The sequence below is a fragment of the Plecotus auritus genome, assembly GCF_963455305.1.
Source record: "Plecotus auritus genome assembly, chromosome: X".
Lineage (NCBI taxonomy): Eukaryota > Metazoa > Chordata > Mammalia > Chiroptera > Vespertilionidae > Plecotus > Plecotus auritus.
In genome coordinates, this window is record NC_137784.1 from 120,373,243 (window position 1) to 120,398,150 (window position 24,908).

At 38.2% G+C, this 24,908-nt stretch overlaps 1 protein-coding gene across 6 annotated transcripts in view; it reads left to right on the forward strand.

The window, feature by feature from the left end:
- The first annotated feature begins 1,948 nt into the window (after positions 1–1,948).
- Positions 1,949–24,908, forward strand: part of LOC308240540 (uncharacterized protein) — a 73,410-nt gene continuing 50,450 nt past the window's right edge. For all 6 annotated transcript variants that reach the window (XM_080653689.1, XM_080653685.1, XM_080653686.1 and 3 more), the window contains exons 1-4: positions 1,949–2,016; positions 3,866–3,901; positions 19,903–19,991; positions 23,396–23,539. In XM_080653689.1, the coding sequence (XP_080509815.1) occupies positions 2,008–2,016; positions 3,866–3,901; positions 19,903–19,991; positions 23,396–23,539 (278 nt within the window). In that variant the 5' untranslated portion in view covers positions 1,949–2,007. The remainder of the gene's footprint in view (positions 2,017–3,865; positions 3,902–19,902; positions 19,992–23,395; positions 23,540–24,908) is intronic.

The following is a 24,908-nucleotide window of genomic DNA, read 5'->3' on the forward strand; positions in this document are numbered from 1 at the left end:
TCTTCTTTATTTTCTGGATTTTAGATCAAAGAATAACACAGTAAACCCCTCAATATACTTAGCCAAGATTTACCAATTGTTAGCATATTGCTACATTTGTTTTGTATCTATGATTTTTTATCCAAAGCATTTCAGAATGATTTGTAGACATTATGGCACGTTACCTCTCAGTACTTCAACATGTGTCTCATAAGAACAAGTTCGTCATCTTACATTATCATACCTAAAAACTATTACATTGATCTAATATTATCTAATATCTAGTCTATCCTTAAATGTTCCAGTTGTTCCCATAATGTCTTTTATAACTGTTTTATGTTCTATTCAGAATCCATTCAAAGATCACTCAATATATTTGGTATCATAACTCTTCTTTGTCATATCTTTTTAATTTTCTTTAACCTAGAGCAGTTTCTCTGCCCTTGATTTTTAAAACATGGCAATTCTATACAAATATACAAATGAACATATGTTTATATATTAATATTTAATGTGTAATTGTTTACTTCCTCCACCCACTGGGAGTGCAATAATTTAGGTAGACAATGTAACAACCCTAATTATAAATGTTACCCAAGACTGGTGAAATAAAATAAAAAGTATGTCTAAATGCAGCAATTCTAAATATCAGGTATAATAAAATTCCATATTGAGATTTTTGGGTTAGTTGTTTATTAGATCATGAACTTTCAGAAAGAGAACAAATTGTGTTTTGTTCATTTTTATAATTCCTGCCCCAATACAGTATTTTGAATGTGGTGAGACTCAACACATGTTTGGGAACTGAATGAATGGTTCTCTCTCTCTTCTTTATTATAGTGAAATATACGTAACATAAGATTTGTAATTTTAACTATTTTAGGTGTACAATTTAGTGCCATTAAGTACATTTATATTTTCATATACTGTTCTTTTATAATAATTTAAGAGATATATTAATTGCAGAAAAGTTATTAAATAGATAACCAAAAAGAAAAATGATTTAAACTCCTCTCAAATTCTACCATCCACAGAAAACTGAGATATAACTATTCTTAACATTTTGGTATATACCCTTCCAGATTTCTTTATGTACATTTATTCCTATCCAAATAAGATATACAAGTGAACATATTATATATACTGTATAGTAATCTACTCTTGTTTCCTTAACATATAGTCAATATTTTTCATGTTAATATTTATAGATAAATGGGTTGTTTTTTACCTGGTTATATTTCATCTACTTTTTCATGTCATATACCTCCAGTAGACATACTGATGGTTAGAGGTCTTGGTAACAGGACTAAGAATACAGATGAATCCCATGAATTCTTTTTTTTTCTCTCTCTGAGCATAGTGGAAAACAACACTAGGGCCTAGATTTCTAGTTGTGGGCTTATGTGTAATTTGGGGATTGCAGAAGGGGTTGGGCATATTTTTCTAAGTCTTATCTTTAGGTCAGGGATCTAATGACAACATTGCACCAAGGGAAGGAACAAGAACAACGTATGTCATTTGAATGGAATGTCATTTGAAACCAACATCTTCTGGAGAAATGTTATTGAATGCCTGACTCTCTGCATTACTTGCTTAGAGAAAAAAACACATATTGAACAACAAAATGGCAATGCTCACTCCCAGAGAGAGACTAGACCTTGTCTGATGGGTAGTAGGACCACTGCAGAAAGAACACCATTAATGAGACTGTTGCTAGGAGACGGGAGAGCCAAAAGCCCATGGCATTGTAGGGGTTCCACTGGAAATCAAGGCAATTGAAGTGTGATTTGGATCAGGGGTTTAGCTATTAAAATCTGTCCTTTCATGAGCATGTACTTTTTAGTGTGTAATGCTTAATATGATTTTTTGTTTTGGGAGGAATTTTGAGGCTAATCCCAAGGCATTTAATTTCTTTCCACAGAGATTATCCCTTCTTCAAAGCACAACCCATTTTCAAGTGGCTGCTGCCCCTCCCCCCACACACTTTTTCAGTGCCATAGCCTGGGAGCTAGTGCAGAGGCAAAGCGCATGCTGCTGGTGAGTAGCCGAGCAATCTTTTGTAAAATAGATACCCCAGATATGCTTTCTAAAGCAAGTGACATGTTTTAATGAAATAGAATAATACTAAACGGTGTAGGAATTTCAGATTCTAATCAGTAGCATTGGGAAAATGGCTTAATAATATTCTAAATATCACAGTCACTTTTCTAGTTTAAAACTTGTGTCTTAAATGGTGAGTGAGTTGTTGGAAGAAAATATAGAAACTTCCTCCTTGTGATTCTGGTAAGATATTTCCCAAAATAAGACTTGACGAAGATGTCACTAAAATGAGAAATTGCATTCGGAATGGTATTTCTGCTTTACTATGTTTGGATTAGACTTGACAAAAATGGGTTGTGATTCTAGATGTTCTCAGATCTGATTTCCTTTCACAGTGTGGAGAAAGCAGGAGAAACAATGTTAATTTGCAATGAGGAAAATGATATCGTTTCTTTTTTTTAATTAATAAAATGATGTGACTGGTTATCTGTACAAGAGACAAAATAAGAAGGAGGGCAGCCTGTAATGTTTAGATTAATTACTTCATGTGCGCGATGAATGTGTGTTGAATGAGGAAGATCAAAATTTGGTTTTGGGATGAAAAATCATGAAAAATAGATAATGAACCTTGCAACTGTAACTTTATTTTGAAAAGGATTCATTTGTATTTATGGGGGTCAATTTGTACAGTAAAGATAGAATCTTCTCAGTATTCCTTTCTTTGAAAAGGAATGTAAGAAGGATAGCAGAGATTCCTATCATCAAAGCTGTTTTGTATGTTTCTGAAATGTGTTTGGAAATGTGTATTATGTTTCCTGTTCCATGGAATTTGCTTTCATAGATCTATTTCTGCAAGAAAAAATAGTTAAAGTGGTGGTTTTTCATTCCTTTGAAATTCAGATTGTTTTGACACTTCAACAGGAAGAAAGGAGAAAAAAGATATATAAATTTTTGAGCTAGATGAAAAAGCATCAATCCAGTAAGAAAAATAAGAATGAAAAAGCTTCAAAGAAAGTCCACAAGATGGACCATTTTTTTCAGTCTAAAAATGTCTGCTGGTAGCATGTTTTGCAGAGGAAAAGGGGGAGAGTGTGTTGAAGGCAAAGGGAGGCAGTGTTGAACAGAGCACTGCGGCAAAGAGAATGACTGACGCATCCAGGGACATGTGACCATTCTCTGGTGTAGTGAAGAAAATTTTCCAGGAGTCCATCTTGTATAAGAAATTCTGTACCAACTAACATGCAAATAATACCATAATTTGTATATAGTACATAGTAAGTTTGTTTGCTTGATGCTCTGTCAGTGCACATTAGTACATTTAGTCTTTGCTTTTTATTGTCTTCATTTTAAGACTTTCTCTCTGTGCTTCCACCACTTTTAGAACACTTATTAAAGTATCTTGTTAAAAATGGTATCTTTCACCTTTATTCATAAAAATATCATATAGTCATTGCAGAAAATTAGGAAAAATCTAAAATGACTATAAAAATTACCCATAATACTATAATGTAGAGATAATTACTATTAACATAATTACTGTTAGTCTCTCTTCTGTGAATGCATGCAAATAAATGCATAGTAAATATATTTATATACAAAATGAAAATCATAGGTACATATAGTTTCTGACCTGCTTTAATCATAAAATGACATATTGGAAGAAATTCCACGTATTTTTAATTTCACAAGAATGTGATATTTTGTGGAGGCATAATTTTCTATCAGATAGGTGTTCCACTAATTGTCCAATTATTGAGTGTTTGTGTATATGTGCAACTTTTGCTGTTATAACTTAAGGAATATCTTCCCATATAAATATATTTGTGCTTTTCTGTTTTTCCCTTAGGATAAATTTTTAGATGTGGAATTTCTGGATCAAATGGTATGAACCAATTTGTTTCTTCCCCTATGCCCAACCCCATACATATTGCCTAATTTATTTATCATATGTGATACAAAGATTATTTTCCAGTTGTTTTTTTGCCTGTTGATTTTTTTATAATTTATGGTGGATTTATTTTTACATGTCACACGTGTACATTTTTAAATATCCACAACTAGTAAATGTTGGTTTTGTGATTTATTCTTTTCTTTGATGAGTATATTCACCTGTATTTTTCACTAGGCATTTCATTGTTTCATTTTCTACAATTAACTTTAATCATCTGGAATTTATTTTGGTATATGTTCAGAAGTAGGGTCTAATTTTGTGTTGTTTTTTTTCAAATAGGTCACCATTTGTTTCTGCATCATTTATTGAATAATCCAGCCTTCTTCCACTGATTTGAAATGGCAACAACTGTTCTCTTGTTAGGTAGGGTGTAGCTTTCCACAGGTCGGCCATTTTCTTTCTACCTAAGATGGTTACATTCCACAATAGTACTCCTACCTTCTTAACAGCTTCTGAAAGCATTCCAAAGTGTCATGATCATGCTTATGCTCTTCAAGAATTCTAGGCACATTCAGTTTCAGGCAGATGTTTTCAAACAGGATTTTAAAATTAATTATTTAAAATTTTTATTTTTATCAGATTTTTTTTTTTACAAATTAGAGAAATCTGAATATATAAAACCACTGATCCAGATGTGCTATTCCTCTTAGACACACCTGAATTCTAATTTTGTGTTAAAAAAAATACCCCTTGAGTTAGTGTTACTCCTAAGGTTCTTCCTTCAACCTCTTTCTACTCCTCAAGTGCTTGGAGAATTAAAGCTGTCTGGACTCAGTTTCTGGAATTTTCTAAAATGTGAGAAGTGTATGAGAAGCAGAAATAATGTTTGCCAGCCTGTTGTTGGTAGTATTCTGATCTAACGGTTTAAAGAGGGTAGAGTGAGTCCCAATCCATGCCACCATTGTCACCATGTGTTGTAGATAGGGACACACTCCATTGATTCATCTCTTCACTGCAGGTGGAAGGCTCAAGCATAAAACATTGAGTCTTTTAGTGGAAGATGGGTTAAGTGTGCTCACAAAAATATTTGACTATTAAAATCATCTGCCACTCACTGTTGACCCTCCACCCCCATCTCCAACACATACTTATTTCTCTATTGACTTCTGAACTGGCCTCTAACCTTTACTGATTTTGAAACAAAACAAGGGAGCAGGGATGGGAGGATGGCTTGCCTACCCTTATTGCAGGGGGCTCTTTAGCTCATAACCACAGCCCCAATCATTTATTTGCCACATTAAGCTATGATTTGTTTGTATCTAGAGGCTGGTTTCCCTGGCAACAACAGCTTGCCAGAGCTTGCACATTCCCTCCTCTGCAGTGGTGGAATGCAGCTGGGAAGGCAAAGGAGGGGTCTTTGGGACCAGAGTCACTGAAGGAGTTATTCTTCAATCATGATGTCAGTTTTTCTGGGCTAAACTGCCATCATGATTGTATGTAGAACACTGAATATTTTTAATCCTTGGAAGGCTTTGAGCAACTTCCTTTTTCTTCCTCCCAAATTACCTCTTCTCAGTGTGGCCACCAGTGGCCATGAAGTCTTCCTAATGTTTCATGTTACTTACACCCTCAGGGGCCTAAGGAAATTCATAGTAATGTGAGCACAGGAAACAGACTGCCTGGTTTCAAACCTCCACCAATTACAGTTATCCTCTCTGTACCTCAATTTCCTCAGATGTAAAATGGTGATAATAATAACATTTTTAGAACAGTGTTTGGTAATAGTCACCATTGTGTAAGTGTTTGCCATTATTATTTATTGATATTAAAGGAGACTTGCCCTGAAACAGGCTTTCACTGCCATGTACAGACTCACCCTCTAATGCTTACTGGCTAAATCACACAAATACACATTTACCCCTACCTACAGCACACAGACTCTTCCCATGGCACACAGACACCACAGCAAAACGACTTGGCCCATAGCATACATACATTTTCCCTATCTCTCAGACCCAGAGGCACACATATTTTCCCCAAGGCAAAAAGATTCACCTAAGGGACACAGAATTGCCCTACCACAAATACTCTATCATGACATGTAGAGAATCCTGACAACACAGACTGTTCCCATATTATAAGGTCCTTTCCCTGGCACACATAGTCTCTCTAGAGCACACAGACTCACCCCATGGAACACAGATTCTCCCAAGAGCACGCATATTCTCAAGGCAAAAACATTTGCCCCACAGGAACATTGACACATCCTACAGCACACAAATACTCCCCATAGCACACAAACTCTCATCATAGAATATGGACTCTGCCCATGGCACATAGACTTCATACAGCACAAAGGTTCTCCTCACAGCTCACAGATACTCCCCACAGTACATAAGATACTTCTGACATCACAAAGATTCTCCCCACAGCACATATTCTCCCAATGCCCTACCGACTAAAACCATAGTTGAGATTTTCCTTAGGGCACAGACTCTCCTCACATCACATTGACCCTCACCAGAGCACACAGACTCCATCCCACAACATATAGATTCTTTTCAAACTTGAAGAGTCATCTCATGACACAGACTCCTTTGAACATACAGACCTTCCTCAGGGCACACAGCCTCACACCATATCACACAGACTCTCCCCACAGAACATAGACCACCCACAATACACAGACTCACACCAGAGCACACTGACTCTACAAAGAACACAGACCTCCTCCCCAAAACACAGTTCATGGCACAGCCTGAAGACCCACACAGAGAGACACAAAGACTCTCCCACAACAGTTGGACTTGCTCCATGATACACAGACCATTCCAAAAGGACACAAACTTGCCCCAGAGTACACAGACACTGCCCAGATCAAGCAGACTCATTCCACAAAACACAGATTAAACCCACAGCACAGAAAGTCTCCCCCACAACACACAGATTATCCCCACAACCAAAAGATTATTCCCACAGAACTCAGTGTGTCCCACAAACTGAGATGCCTCACAGTCCACAGACTCTTCCTACAGTGTATAGAAACACCCCTTAAACACAAACTGTCTTCACAGGACACAGACCCTCTCCATGGCACACAGACCCTCCTCACCTCAGGCAGACTGGCCCTAAGATGCACAGCCTCTCCCCAAGACACAGACTTGTTCCACAGCTTAAGGACTTAGCCCATGGCGCACAGATTAAACCCATAGCACAGAGACTCTTCCCACAGCACTTTGACAAGCTCATCCCATTGCACAGAGATACAACAGTACATCTTACAGCACATATATCCCCTCATGAAGTACAGGTTGCAACACAATACACAAAGTTTTCCTTCAGTACATCAATTCACTTCACAACAAGCACAGTTATTGTACATTGCAAATACTAGCTCCATGGTGCACTAATTTGACCAACAATATCCAAGCCTTCACCAACCATATAGTTACCACACAATGCGCACTGTGGCCCTGTCACAACAAAACACATCCCAAATTCTTCAGACAAACTCCCCTAGACACACCTCAAAATGCACATCACAGCATGCAAATTGGTCCTTTGATGGGCAGTCTTGTTCGACAACAGACACAATCCTGCCACAGTAGAACCTAATCTATTTCCAAAGTGTTCAGAAATGCCCCTCAGGGCACAGGCACAGACGTGATCTATAATACCCTCACTCATCTCAAAACATAGATGCAACCTATCCTATACACACATACATACAAACACATTCCACAGAACAACACTCCATCCTTATAATGGACAGAATTGTGTTACAACACACCCCATATAAATTCATTTCACAAAAATGATACTCCTTATGGTGATTAAACAGTGTAAACACATTTCAAAACACCTGCAACCATTTGCTCTACAACTTCCACATTTACCTCAAAGCACATAGACTGTGTCCCTATTCACACTGCTGCCCATAAGCAAAATATGCCCAACCATGCACAGAATTCCACCAAAATGCATAGATTCTTCCATCAACATACATACTTGCTCCACAACACACACAAGCACCACTGAACACTGAGACTCACCCTAAATGTACAGACAAACCCTTTGGGACATAGACTTGACTAGCCCCAAACATAATCATCACCACAACACTAAAAATTTACAGGCATGACTGTAAACATAGACTTCTGCAATGCAGACACACAATACACATTACCATGCAATGCAAAGAGCTCCATCATAGTTTTCAGATATGCTTTCTCATACTATTAAGCTACAATTTTGCCTACAATAGATACACAGTTTGTGTAATGGTTAAGGGTAAGGCTTCTGGACCCATACTACCTAGGTTTGAATCCAGGTTCCATTCCTTTCTAATAGTATCACCTTGGGTAAGTATATATATCTCTGTGTTTTAGTTTGCTCATCTGTAGAACAATAATAACAATAATATCTACCCAAAAGGGTTATTGTGTGTTAAATAAGATATGTTAAGTACTTAGTGCAGTTCCTGGCACATAGTAACTATTACTGTCACCCCACCACCACCATTACTACTAAAGGGAAAAAGGCCTACCTACCTCGAATACCTAGAATCATGTGACAGCAGAAAGATTCACCACATGATACAGAGACTAGCCTAAGAACATCTAGAAATACTCTACAGCATACAAACACCCCACCACAACACCCACACACCATACAGAACACAAACAGAATCCTAAATCAGATACCACTCACAACACACTGAACTGCATCACAATTTAAAAATTTGCTAAAAATTGCACAGGCTTGCTACATAATACACATTCATTCCACAATGTCCAGACTGCATGCACAACATCCAGCCACATCCCACAAGACACAAGCTCATAACACAGCACACACATATATACATGTATCTTACAACTCAGCAATAAGCCCTATATTATACAAATACATTCTACCACACACTAATTTTTGTCACATAATATGTGGACATATCTACTATTCACAAACATGCTCCTGAATATATAACACTTGTACCATGATACTGACTCATCCTGCAACACACATACTCACCCAGTAATTCAGGGGTGCCCATGATGCGGACTTACCACAGTAGATAGACTCATCCAAAGACACTTAGACAGGCTCTACAGTACATCGACTTGCTACAAAATAGCTTAGCAGGTACAGACATACCCTATACAATGCATGGGACTGTATTATAACAAACAGACTAAGTCCTCAACCTAAGGCCTTTCCCCATAAACTAAGGTTTGCTTCAGGAATACAAAGAATACTCCATGACACTTATCACATCTCCCAAGACACCTAGAGGTATGTTAATATGTATAGAGAAGCTTCACAGTGTTCACCATCACATAACATGCACCCTCACTCCACAATATACAAACTCATCCTTCCCTCAAATGCTCATTGGCCTCCAATGCACAGACATGCCCCATAACACAAAAACACTTTTCATGAGCACAAACAGACCCAAAATGCACAGACATACTCCACATCGACACACATACACACCTTTTACTCTACAACAACAGAGGCATCCTGCAATGTACCCCCAATGTAGCAATTAGCCTCTGCTTTAAAGGAAAGATGTGTGATGATGTGGTTCTGTGAGCTGTTGGAGAATCCTATATCTCACCTGGAGATCCCTATAATATATACACATTTCCCACAGCAAACATGGTTCCCTGGTAACTAACAGAATTACATCACAATCTACAAACTTCTATAAAGCACAGACCCAGACAACAATACCCAGATTCATTCCATAAGGCACAGAGACATGCCTTAATCCAGGTTCTAGACTCACAACAAGGAAACATACTTTTCAAAATAAGTATTCTTGTAAACACAAAATTCTCCAACAGCTCACAGAACCACATCACCACATATCTTTCCTTTAAAGCAGAGGCTTGACATACAACTTACAGTGTTGGTCACAATAGAAAGTCTTGCTACACATTGCAAATATTAGTATCTCAACACCTAGACATAGCCCATGAGGCTCAAAGACATGCCTAAAGATATGCACAGCACCCCAAAACAAAGGGTCAGTATAGATTGTGGTTAAAAGCTTACACTTAGGTTTCAGTTTTCCTGGATTCTAATCCCACATGTATTATTTACTAACTAGAGGCCTGGTGCATGAATTCATGCATGGGTGGGGTCCCTAGGCCTGGCCAAAGATCAGGGCCGATCAGGCGCCGTCTCGCCCAGTCCCAACCAGGGCCTGCCGGCTGGGGGGAGAGACAGAGAGAGGGACCACAGGCGGTGGGCCAGCCATGGGAGTTGGCTATGGGAGCACACTGACCACCAAGGGGCAGCTCCTTCATTGAGCATCTGCCCCCTGGTGGTCAGGGTGCGTCACAGTGACTGGTCGACCGGTTGTTCCAGTTGTTCGGTCGTAACAGTTGCTTAGGCTTTTATATATATCGATTGTGTGAACTTGGAAAGGTTTCTTAACCTCTCTGTGCCTTATTTTCCTCAGATAGAAATTGGGAATAATAATGGTACTTTTAGAATTATTAAGAGGAATAAATGAGCGAATGCCTTACAAAGTGTTTAGAACAGTGCCTGGTACAGAATTGGTGTTATCCATGTTAACTGATTTGTTGTTGTTGCTGTTATTATTGTTTCTACATGTGGAACTGGACCATAATGGTAAGACAACCTAAAATAATTAGAATTTACCTCCAGCAAAGGGTATACCCCCATAAAGCAAAGAATCACATCACAGCTCACACTCTTATCACTCTTTCCTTACAATTCCCATGTTGACTACACTTAGCTCACAACACCACAAGCAAGTGCCACACAGTCTCTACAACACCTAGACTCACACTCAACACCTACACACACATTGCAATGAACAAACATACCTGTGATACAGAAACATTCATGCAAAGACTCATCCTATTCAATTGCATCCTATCCTATATATCATGCTAAACAGTACACTTACTCACCTCAGATTACAATGGCCACACAACACAAAACACTTACTTTAAGTGCCCTAGAAACAATCTACAAGGCACAGACTTCTTCAACACATAGGATTGTATCACACCATCCCTATCAAAACCCACAAAAATTACCTGTACACCCCAAATTGCCCACAGTGCACAAACTTGCCACATAATGCAGGTAATCTATCCACAAGATCCAGACTTGCTCCACAGCATACATACTAGTCCCGTACCACATAGATTGACCTATTCCCCACAAATATGATCAATGTACAAAGTCACCGACAAAGTAGACATACCAAAGAGGTCACACAATACACATCAGCTCCACACGGTGAAGACTTAACCCAAAACATCTAGAATCAACCCAGTAAAAACCTTCATTTCACAATACCAAGAATTGTCTTACAAAATACAAAAAAACAATACCCTGTAATATACAGACCTGATATATACCTCAACATGCCCTATAATGTACAGACCCAATGCAGACTCCTCCCACTAAGTAGCAAATAGCATCACAACATGCCATCTTGCCCCACTGTGCACAGTCTAGCCTCATAATACCTGGGCATAATTTACAATGAACAGGTATCTACACAACCCACAGCCCCCAAGGGAACAGAATTATATCACAATGCAGAAGCTCCAAGCATCTTCAGCTGTCCCTACATAGATTCCTAATAGATATACAGGAACCATAAAACTCAAATACAACCACAGGCTTATCTCACAATCTACAGACATACCCCATAATGAATAAACATCTCCCACAACACAACTCACTCTGCATTGCCCACATTCACATTTGAAGATCCAGAGTCAACTCACTGCTCACAGATCACCCTACAACCCACAAATATGACACACAACAAACAGACATGCCTCTAAAAGTATGGGCACAACCACTACCCACAAGCTTAAACCATAATGCACAAAATAATAACATAATGCTAAGGTATGCTCCACAAAGCCCAGACTGACACACAATGTACACACTTCATGCAGCGAAGTCATGCCTCACAATACCAAGTATAAGCCCCAACAAAACACAGATAAAACCCATAATACATAGACCTTTCATAACAAGAGATATACCATGCAACACACAGACTCTGCTAACATGCATGGGTTGGAATCACAATGCACAGACTCACTCTACAAAACTGATTTGCTCCACAATAGACACAATCACTCCACAATGAAAACACTAGAACCAATACCTAGGTTTACTGCACAGTATTTCCCCCCACTTCCCCACCACTTAAGAGGCCCATAATGCATAGATATGCACACCCAACACCCAGACTTGCCCAGCCACACCTGGACATAGTATATACTGCATAGTCATTAACCACAATCCAGACAGATGACAAAATACCTCGTATGCAATACAAACATGTCTCATAAACACATTTAATCATCCATAATGCACTGACTTATTCCATGAAGCACTGGTTTTCCCACTCAGTTTTATCCAGTACCATAATCCATAGAGTTGTCCCGAAACACAAAGGCATTTCCTAGGATGCAAAGACATGTACCATAACATTCAGAATCACAATCCACAATACCCAGAGACTTCATACTATTAAAGCACAGCCCGAAATGCATAGCACACAAACTTGCCTAAAAAGCACATAGCTGCACCACAGTGCACAGACATGCCCTACAACAGAGAAGTGCCTCAAATACACCATCACCTTTCAGTACAAACACCTGGTTTATAGGGAAAATAGAAGCAACAAAGCACCTAGACCTGTTCTGCAGCACAAAGACAAATCCTGCAATGCCTATCCACAGCCCTTACTCAGACTCATCCCACCAACTGTGAGCCCATTGTACAACATAAATTGTAAGAAGGCCAATGCACAAATGTGCAACTCAGACTCTTCCTAGAAAGCACAGAATCATATCCCAAAGTGTCAATATGACCCACAATGCACAGTATCAAGTCACAACGGGGAGACACATCTCATGTCACAAGACTCATCATACAGTGCAGAAACATGCTCCAACATGCATCCCTTCCCATAACATGGTCATCTAGACTTCCTTTACAATTCCTAGATGCAGTGCCAAGACACTGCTCACCACTCAGACGCACACCAAAGTACTCAAAACAACCCCAGAGCATACAGATTCCCCACATGTATAAGGTCAACTCATGATACATAGATGTGCCACAAAGTACTCAAAGTAGACACAAAACTCATATGCACACACACACACATCTCTCAGCACAAAGACTAACTCTAGAACACTTATGGTCAATGATACCACTTAGCCATCTCTCCCAAGAAGGCATAGAATAGTATCACAATACACAATCTGTCCTACAATATATAGAACTATCCCACAGTTAACTCACTTACTCCTTGGTGCATAAATTTGCCTTAGCAGTGCACACACATACACTACAACATGTAGAAACACTCTACAATGTAAAGACTTGCCCCCAGATGTAGACACCCTTGCACAACACAGAGGATTCCATTGCAGCCTGTCAGCTTACTATTCAAGACATAAATTAGTTTAACACACACTTTGCCTCACACTGCACTAGCTCCACAAATTCCAGACTTGTACCAAAACAGACAGATTGGACCCAGAGTCTCAAACTCACAGTACTACACACAGGCTCTAAAAATAGCTTCAAATTCATAATATAACATGAAAACATGTCCCATAGAAACACCCTTACCAAGCTTATGGTTGCCCTGCAATGGATAGAAAGAAACAACAGCACTCAAATTCAGCTTACACCTTTTTGAGGTGTTTTACAATGTATAGAATTGCATCATAATGCACAGCTATGACCAACAACTCAGAGACCTACCCCAGACAATGATTCACCCCACCACACACCACACAATTCCCAAATTTGCACCAAACCCTCACACTCAGCCCAAAATACACAAAACTCACCCTACACGAAACAAAGCATAACACATACATTAACCCTCACATAGAATCAATTCACAACTCACATTTGTCCCACAATGCCCAGACACACATTACAATGTGCAGACACCAATCACAACTTAGACACTACCAAAACAATGCACAGAATGCAATAACATTACAGTCTTCTCCATACAATGTTCAGATTAATTTCATAGTACTTCAAATTGCAAAGAACACACACATTCATTCCAAAACACACAACTTCCCCCACAATTCCTGTATACATAACAATACATCCCACAATACACAAATATGCTTCATAAGATATACTCCCCAGAAACACACAGTATTGCATAATAGCTTACAAACATTTCTAAAAACATCCACTCAATAATGAATGAACCAATTAATAATGTCTGGTCACATCCTCGAACACATAGACTCACCCCCTCCTCCACCAGCATAGACTTATCCAGTAGCTCTAAAACATGCCACAGAAAAATAGATTTACCCCACAATGTGTAGAATTTTACACCACTTCCAAATTTATCCTACAATTCATAGACTTTCACCCCTACAAACAGGGTTATCACACAATGCAGAGACTCATTCACAAAGCAAATAATTAACTCAGAGTACACCACAACCACCAGATATGCCTCCAAATACACAAACGTGTAGCACAACACCAAGAAACAATCCACAACATGCATATGAGCCTTACAATGCCCAGTTTCTTCCATAACTCTACACTCACTTCTCAATATCTAGATCAACTTGGACTGTCACACATTCCCCATAAGACTCCCATAACAGCACATGGAATTGCATCACAATGCACAAATTTATCTCACAAGACAAAAATTCTCCAAATAATGCCAAGACTTGCTCCATAAGTAGTCATCCAATATTAGTATTACACATAGGTTTGCATCAAAACTCAGTCTTATACCATATACTACAGAAATGCCTCATAATACTTACAATGCACTTACAATGAACAGGCTTGCCCCACAATGCCCAGACTTATCCTATAATATTGAGATATGCCCTATAACACAGAGGTAAGTTCCACAATGCAAAAATCGCCCTATAATGTACAGCCTTGCTCTACAACGTAAACTCACCCCACTATAGTAAGAATTGACCACAGACATCCAGCCACACTCCAAAATTCAGTCTAGCCACTAAGACATGTCTTATAATGCATAAATTATCTCCACAATATATTCATATAGCTATCTTACTATAGACAGATATACCCCATGACAGAAAGGTTTCTACCACAAACACAAAATTTCATTCTGATACACAGATTCACCCCAACACACACATGATCTCTCCACAAGGCAAATACCCTACAAAGAAAACTTGTGTTCCCAACACCCAAAATTGCCATAGGACACACAGGCTTGCCCCACAGGATGAAGGCAGACTCCATAGTGCACATTTATGTTCTTCACCAGAAATGCTTTACAATACAGCCTTGCACCACAAGTCACACATGACCTACAACCTAGACACAGTCTATGGTTCACATACTCACCCCCACAACACCTTGGTAAAACTTCCAATGAAAAGATGCATCCTACAATGTACAAAATCCCTTGAAAATACATAGATACTCCCAACAGTCCCAGAATGACCACACCATGCTCAGAATTTCTCCAAATGCAAATTCATTTTTTTAACTTTTATTATTGACACTATTACTCCAAATCACCTAGAATCAAATCACAACATACAAACTTAACTCATATAAAGTTCTCCCCACAATGCACTAACATGTTCCTCCATACTCAGACTCTCCTACATACACAAAGTATCATTATATTATCACCCCACAAAATTAATATATGACCCACATTACTATAGACAAGCCTCATGATATACAGACTTGCCCCACACTATTGAGAGACACCCTGTGATTTACAGCCATGCCCTACCACACAAACTCACCCCACACAAAAAATCATCACCCAACATAAAGATCCAAAACTCAAGACATGCTCAGTTACACACTGGCATACCACACAACACAGAATTATACCATAAAGCAGATATGTCTTACTGTACACAGAGTGATCCCACAGAACAAATATAAGCTCTCTCACATCCACACTTTGCCCTAATAAGCCACACTCTCTTGAAAACACCAGGACTCATCCAATACAACAACCAGAATTAGGTTATATAATGCAAGCTTGCACCATAATGCACAACATTGGACCACAACCTGCTAAAATGCCATACTATGGCACAACCCCACACCCAATAGACTTTTAAAACACATTAAAAAAAACTCACATAGATTTCCCATAAAGCACAGACATACCCTAAAATACAAAGACTGCCCCTATGACACAGTGATTTACTATAGAATCTCTAGAATCAACCCTTGACACACAGTCTCATCCCATCAATCCATAATATATCCCACAATGTACAGACTGCTATTATAGACCACAATATCTAGGCATTCCCTACAATGTGAGGACATGTTCCACAATCCATAAATTTCCCTGACAGTATATCCAAAAATCACAGTCATAAAATAAACAACACTAAAATCACTCCCACAAAGCACAGTCACTCCAAACCAGTTGCTCAGGACCCATAGGACCCATAATTCATAGAGACAACCCACAATGCACAGCTTTACCTCACACCCCCTAGCTATGCCTCCCTTAATGTAGAGAACGACCTCACAGTGTACACATGAGTCATACTATTGATAGTCTGACACCACAAGAAACTCATTCACAGGACCTACAATTTACTTACACATCATGCAACTCATATATTTGCTTCATATCCCTTAGATCCACTTCCCTTCAGACAGACTCACCCCACAACATAAGACTCGTCACCCCAAAAATCATAGATTCAATCCACAATACAAAGAGACTTCCCCTGTAACAAAAAGATTTTCTCTTCCACACTCAGACTCACTTCATCTCACCTGACTCACCCCACAACACCTAACCTTACAACACTACACAGAGACATGCTACCTAACCCAGAAACTAGCCCAGAAGACTGGGACTCACTCCCATGGTTCTCACAGATTCATACTACTACATACACAGGGAGGCATAATCCACAACACATATTCATCCCACAACATACAGATTTGTCCCTAACTTTACAGACAGCCTTAATAATACCAAACATTGCTATACAATACTCAGAAAGTCTACAAGACCAAGAAAGGCAACTACATATATATATATATGCTCACTCCAGAACATTTAGCTTTACTTCTGAGGTCCAAACTCTTAACACATTTAATCCTCAACAATATGCTGCTCCATAGGATACGAGCTGAGGACTGACATGCTCACATAGAGCTCTGGCAAGTGACTTCACTTTTTTGAGTCTGTATACCCATTTGTACACATGGTGAAATACTTCCTTTTGGGCAATTCAGAGAATTAAATGAGATGATTTCTGCAAAGAATCAAGGTTCAGAACAGTCTTTGGAGGCAGACATTCCTGCTCCAAGGCTTGGCTCCAACACTTATTGGTGTTGGGATCTAGGCACATATGATAGTAGAAATGGCCAGTGGTAGAGGAAACAGAATATGGATTCAGTGTCAGTCATGTCTGGTTTTTAATTCTGCCTCTGCCAATAATTGGCCATGTGACCCACACAATGCAGTATAACTCTCTGATCCTAGTCCTCATTTATAAATGGGATGACACTGGTTTCTGTCTCCTAGGACAGAAAGTAGAAGTAATTTTGGAGCCCTTTGTAATAGGCATGCCTGAGGAAGCAGAAGGTGGAAGGAAACAGTATGTGAGCCCTACCTAGGGCCAAAGATGGGAAGGAAGATAGGTATGTGCCAGGGTTTACAACCATGGCAGTGGGATTTGAAGATCTGAGCAGCCACCTGCTTTTTGTGTTCAGATTATAAAAATGCTATGTTATTAGGCCATAGTTATCATCTTCAATAATTAACATTTTTTAAAGGAGGCTGTCTTTTAATGTATATTTTCTTGGCTACTTCAAGAACAGGAAGAAAATCTTGACCCCATTCTGGCTGGCTGTATTGTAGAAAAGTAGCTGTGTAAATGACCAGAAGTCTGTTCAGAAGTAAGTGCTCACACCTACACACACAGATATTCATCATAGACAAGAACATACACAACAGAATATATATACACATGCAGTGTCACAGATGTTCATACTGACATAGACCCACAGGTGTGTCATAATCATATAGACCATACATTCTTAAAGCCATAACCAAGGATATTTGTTTGCACAATACAAACATAACATCCAGAGTCCCAGCAGGCGTGATTTCATGTATACATGGAAACACATATGCATACATAGAGTAACACACAAATATGCATACATAGAGTAACATACATACAGTTCTGTGTGTAGACACAGAGCAATATATAGTTATAAATATACACTCCATACTTGTACAGACCAGAGAAGCACACAGAGATGTATATATGCCATCCAGACAATGTGTTTACTGATTCATAACCTCAAAGATGCAAAAACACAGGTGCACAGACATACACAATATAAAAACATTCAGATGCTTCCGGAGGCTCATGAGGTACATTCTGAGACACCCTCAGACAATTATGCAGAAATGTACACAAGTATACACAAACCCACACAGGCACATGTGTGTTTATATGTGTGTATTTATACCCATAGACATGCATAGAGTCCTTCATATGCAGAAACAGGTGTGTGTTTACTGATTTGCAGAGACACAGACACATTTACATAAACACGGAAACAGAGATTCATTCATAGGTAGATACATGTGTTTTAAACATGTACTTAGTGGCTCATGCTCCCAGAGTCATATGCATATGATGTATACGCAGGTGCCAGATGTACCCCCACACAAATACACAACATCCTCATTATATAAAAGTAAAGGATATACACATAAATCTACAATCAATGCGGTCCTAGACACACTAAAAATGCAGGCATATTCAGAGGGACTCAAATGTATAGATGCACAGATATGCACCCTTACATGTCAACATGCACAATTGGCACGCATACTCTCTCTCTCTCTCTCACACACACACAAACACACACACACACACACACACACACTGATCTACAAATGTACTGCTATGCTCATATAGCACTCAGTCCTAAATGTACATTAAATATATGAATGTGCACACATATACACCTGCCAACATAAGCATATAAATATATACATGCACTTAATTATGCTCAAACAGAAACAGACATAGAGACTCATGCAGATTTATACATATGAAAATATAAAGATTCAACCACATATACAAGGGCACATGAGTAAATACTTTTTCAAAGGAAGCTGTGACTTTTAATGTATGTTTTTAATAGTCTCTTAAAGAGAAAATGAAAGTTATTAAGCTCCCTCTGATGACTGTATTCAAGCAAATGTGGAAATTACCAGAAAGTTTTCTAAGAGATCTGGAGTGTACATGTTGTGTGATCACACACACACACACACACACACACACTTCCACATGCACAGATTCACAGGCATAGAATCACAGGAAAAAAAGAAATATAAACATGCATAGGTATATATAGAAAGATACATAGAGACACACACACATACCACTGAAACATCACACAGTGTAATATTAAAGCTCATGGCTATTGAATTTGAAAACAAAACAAACCAAACCTGTGTTTACATCCCAGCTTCAGCACTTACTAGCTCAATGATTTGGGGCCATTCTTTTGCTTTCTTACCTGTAAAATGGGGGTAATATTAGCACTTACCTCTTAGAACTATTTGAAGATTCAGGGAAATGAAAGACTTAGCCTCATGTTTGGAATGTCATAGATGCTACTGCTGCTGTTGCTTTTTTGATTTTGCTTGAGCTGAAGTTCTTAGCTGGATAGGGTTTGGGTTTTGTGGTCAAAGTGCATGTTTATATCATAGAGATGTATTAATTAATACTATTCATAAATTATATTAATAAAGAATATATTAACTTCATAGACAAGGCCATTTCTGAAATTTCCAGAGATCATAAGGGCTTATTACTGTCCCTGTCAAATGGAAAGACCTAAAATAAATACTTCCTGCTGTTGGTGTTTGTTTGTTGTGATTGTCACTATTGTTTGTATCCTTTACCTTTTTTCAGGAGGAGATGGAAGATTTGAGTGACCCAGTGGAAGACAGGAAAGAGGGCTTCCCTCCCAGGGCATATTTGCCACCTAGTGACCATATCGAGTAAGTACAGTATTTGTGGATTGCTCCGAAACATTCCTAAAATTTTACCTATTGAATAGTTGCATAACCTCCTTGCCAAAAAGCTAGTTTATAACAAGTTATAGTGATTTCTGCTATATCCAGAAACTAAAAATAGTTATAACATAAAAATAGAACTTTCTTTCTAAATTTCATGCCCCCCCTCATCCCTGGTAAGTTTTTCTCTAGAATTTATTGAAACTGTGGTCTATAGCAGTGGTCTTCATACTTTCTAATTATAGGCCACCTAAAATAATTTTGAGAAGCTAGCTATCCCATCATACATCTCTAAGTTAGCATCTGAAGTTTATTATCATAAATTTAATTATTTGTGGCTATTATTTCCAGCATTTTATAAATACTTGTGCTTTTAAATAACATGAATTAATCACATTTGCATGATCCAATGAACTAAAATTACCATAGTAACTTGATACTCATCATTGCTGGTTTAAAAGAAAAAACAATAAAGAAAAACCAATAAATAGAAATTTTACATGATTGCATTATCCCCTTGAAATTGCCATTCCATTCAACTTCTCATACATAATTTATCCTAATGTAATATAATTTTATGCTTAAAGGCCTTTTTTTTCACCATATCATAAATCACTGCAAGAAGTATATATAGTTTGAAACAATTTCCTATAACTCTAAGCCTCTGAGTATCTTTATAATTGAATCACAAGTAGTATACAGTTTATTTGGCCAGTATAAAATACTATATATTTTGATAAGTAATTATTTAAAATAAAAACTAGAATTTGATTGGAAATGCATTCCTTAAGTGCATGATTGTTTATTTCCCCCAAAATTAGTTCATGACTCTGAGGATGACTTTTACTTTACTTCTAATGAGACAGAGGGCAGTATCATTTTTTTCTTACTTTTCACTATTACAGATATAAGAATTCAGAAAACTTTCTTCCCATAAATAAATAGGAGGGAATGGAATCAGTATCCAAGTTATGGGTCAGAAATCACACAGTGACCTGTCATCAAAAATTATTTTTAATTATTTAAATTATTTAATTAAAAATTTTAGTTTTTAACAGACATTTTGGTTAGAGCTATCTTGGATAGCATGAAAGTAAAGAAGCCCCAATTTACAAAAGGATTTGTTGATTAGTCATTGATTTCTGAGTTTCTTGGAATTCTACCAAAATGACCTTACCAAGATTTTGAAAATAACTATTATGTGTCATACTTTCATTTTGAGGCATTATTTTTAATCCAATATACTTATAAAAGGTTGAGAAATTAAAAATACTTAATGTCTTAGCCAATATAATAATTTTGATAAAATGACTTTAATTCATTATATCCTTTAAATATAAAGCTCCATGGCCACAGATTTGGATCATCATTTCATAGAAAATATTTGTAATATAATTTAATTGGCAAAGGCAATGTTTATATCAAGATAATCAGCCAAATCATCTTTACCTTCAGAAAAAGTGTCTGACTTCATTTTCAATGTAAAAAAAAATGAATTACTATGCATTCTGAGGAGCATAGTTAAAACCATGGAGAAATCAGTTATGGAACACCTCTGTTAAAAAGTTTATTAACAAACTTAGAAGATTAAAATTTTAATGATATTTGTATCCACTTCAAAATAAATTCAGAAATTAAATAACAATTTTGTTTCTCATGTAATATGTAGCCAGCATTATAATTCATGTATAAAACAAAGAATCTGATGACAGGCATAGTTTTTCTTTGATAAAAAAATACACATGTTGTTAGAACTCTATTGCTTGGTTTCTGGAAATAATTAAGAATCATGTACAGGGGTGGGCAAAAGTAGGTTAACAGTTATAATACAAATAAATAAAAAAATAATTAACATATAGTAATACAAGAATAAACTCTGTGTTTCAACGTACTCACAGCTGTAAACCTACTTTTGCCAACCCCTATATAAAAATTTAAAAATTCATGAATGTAATTAGACCACAGAATCAAATTTTCAACCATATTTATGAGAGAATAATACATATAGCTAAAAAAAAAAAATCAGTCTGGCAACCATCATATTTTATCCTATATAATAAAGAGGGAATATGCTAGTTGACCCTCACACTCTCACAAAGATGGCGGTGCCCACAGCCAATAAGGAGGGAATATGCTAATTGACTGCCACACCCTCAAAGATGGCAGTGCCCACAGCCACCCAGGGCCTCCCGAGGCTCAGGTAACCAGGGCCGGCTCAGGCTTGTGCTGCTGGCAGTGGCAGCAGCAGAGGTGTGATGGGGCTTCTCCTTCCCTTGATCACCGGGTCGCCTCCCACCCCAGAGGGCTCCCAGGCTGTGAGAGGGGGCAGGCTGGGCTGAGGGACCTCTTCTGCACTGGGCCTCTAGTTTTTAATAATAGGAAATAGAAATTGTGATTATTTATACAATAAGGTAAGGATTGACTTTAATCAGAAAAATATTTCAAGATACAATATGAGAGAGAGAACAGATTTTATCTAGTTTAATGAATAATCTACCTTATCTGAAAGAAATCACAATAATATCTATGCATAAGCTTTATCATGTAAACACTTTGCAGTATAGGAAATCATTCCAGTCATATTTAATAGAATTGGAATTAACAGCGTATACTGCTATTAGTTAGGAAGTGCTTTTCTTTTCAGTTAATGGCAGATTTAAGTAATTAGTATTGAGAATAGGTGAATAATAATTCTTAGTTTTAAGCAAGTTGAAAAAACATTTCCTTAAGCAGATTGATTTTAGACAAGAATACATATGCAAATTGAGAACCATAGAGTGAGTTACCTGAAAACTCTCCCTGTTGCATATTTCTTGAAAAGTATTCATGTACCGGTAGCCTAGTTTGAAGACCACTGTTGTAGACTGTCTTAAGCAGAATTGCTCCAGAGCAATATATAGTCATTGTTGAGATAACTGATTTATTGTAGTTTACATTCACAAGAGTGCAGTGGAAACAGCTGCCACTCTTGAATTTCTGACAAATGCTTCTATGACTGATTGTGTTTGAGCAAAATATTCTGGAAGGAATTATTTTATTTTGTTGATAAATGTATGTAATGACCTTCATTTTCCAATATGGGAGCCACTATCCACAAGTTGGCTATTAAGCATTTGAAATGTGGCTTATGTGAACTGCAATATGTCATAAGTGTAAAATAACAATATATGCCAGATTTCAAAGACAGGACAAGCATAATCAAATAATTAATATTGTTATATTGGTTACATGTTGAAATGATATTTTGGATATGTTGAATTAAATAACACATTAAAATTCATTTCACCTGCTTTTTAGTCTTTTTACAATGTTGCAACATAAAAATTAAAATTACATATGTGGTTTGTTTTATATATATCTCTATATATATAACCCTAATATGCAAATAGACTGAACGGTGGAACAACTGAACAACCTGTTGCTATGACGTGGACTGACCACCAAGGGGCATGCGCAGAACATGGCGGCCATCGGCAGCAGGCAGCAGAGTGTAGAACATGGTGGATGTCAGCCATGGCAGGATGGTGGAGCAGGTGAGCGGGGGCCCCAGACCAAGGCGGGGCACTGGTTGTTGTCATCAGAGCAAGCCTCTGGTGGTTACTGAAAATTCTTTGCTCCCATGCATCGTGGTCCCACCCAGCACTTGCACCTGCTGCCGGCACTAGAGCCACTGCTTGCACCTGCTGCCAACGCCTGGCACTGGCCCCGATTGCCCCTGAATGCTTCTCCACCTCCTCCTGCTCCTGAGGGGCAATTGGGGCAGCAACTGCCACTCACACCCGCTCATGTCACCGGCCCAGCTCGAACCCAGCGGGGCCAGAGCCATCAGCATGTAGAATTGCCAGTGGCAGGAGTGGGGCTGTGAGCAGACTGGAACTGGGGTCCGTGGCAGGAGGGGCCACGCAGGGGCAGGGAGGATGGGCTGAGGCCTGTCCCTGTGCCCACCATAGCCTCATGGCCCACAGTTCCTTTCAAGGTGCATGAATTTGTGCACTGGACCCCTAGTTATATAATAATACTGCTCTGGAGCTTATATTGGAATTCTCTAACTTTCTCTAAAAACATGACCATAGGAAAGAAATTATTTGTCCACTACTCTATTCTGATGTAGCCAGTACCTTTTCCTAGTGTTTGGGCTTCCAGGTTGGGGAATATCTACTTGTAAGCTAAAAAAACTAAAAACAAAGACAAAAAACAAACCTCAGCATTTTATTAAAGATATTTAAAAAGTTGTCTTTTATTAGTACCTAGAAATTTTCCCAATGTGTATGTTGGATGGCTTCTCAATGGGTGCAAGTGAAGTTTTTCAAACTCTTCAAAACAGTCAGTGGCAGTTATTGCATTTTATTGAAGATATGAAGTATTTCATCACATTAGAGATTTTTTTTACATAATTCCGTTTTTATGTAACGCTAAGAAAAAAACATTCTAAAAAAACTGATGTAATGCTTTCAAATCCATAGAACTTTAATTTTATATTTACTGAAATATCTTTTTTTGGCTTATTTAGATATACGTTTTTATCATATACTAGAGCAGTGGTCGGCAAACTGCGGCTTGTGAGCCACATGCGGCTCGCGAGCCAAGATTTGCCGCTCTTTTGATTAATGAGTTTGCCGACCACTGGGATAGGGGCTTAATCACAAGGAACAACAACAGCCTGTAATTATTGGAATCAAGAGTCTAGGTCAGTGGTCAGCAAACTCATTAGTCAACAGAGCGGCAAACCGCGAGCCGTAGTTTGCCGACCACTGTACTAGAGGCCCGATGCAGGACATTCGTACAAGAGTAGGCCTTCCTTCCCCCGGCTTCCCTCCAGCCACCAGCAGGCACCCGGAACCTAGGCTTCCCTTGCAGCCCCAACTTCATCCAGTCTAATTAGCATATTACACTTTTATTATT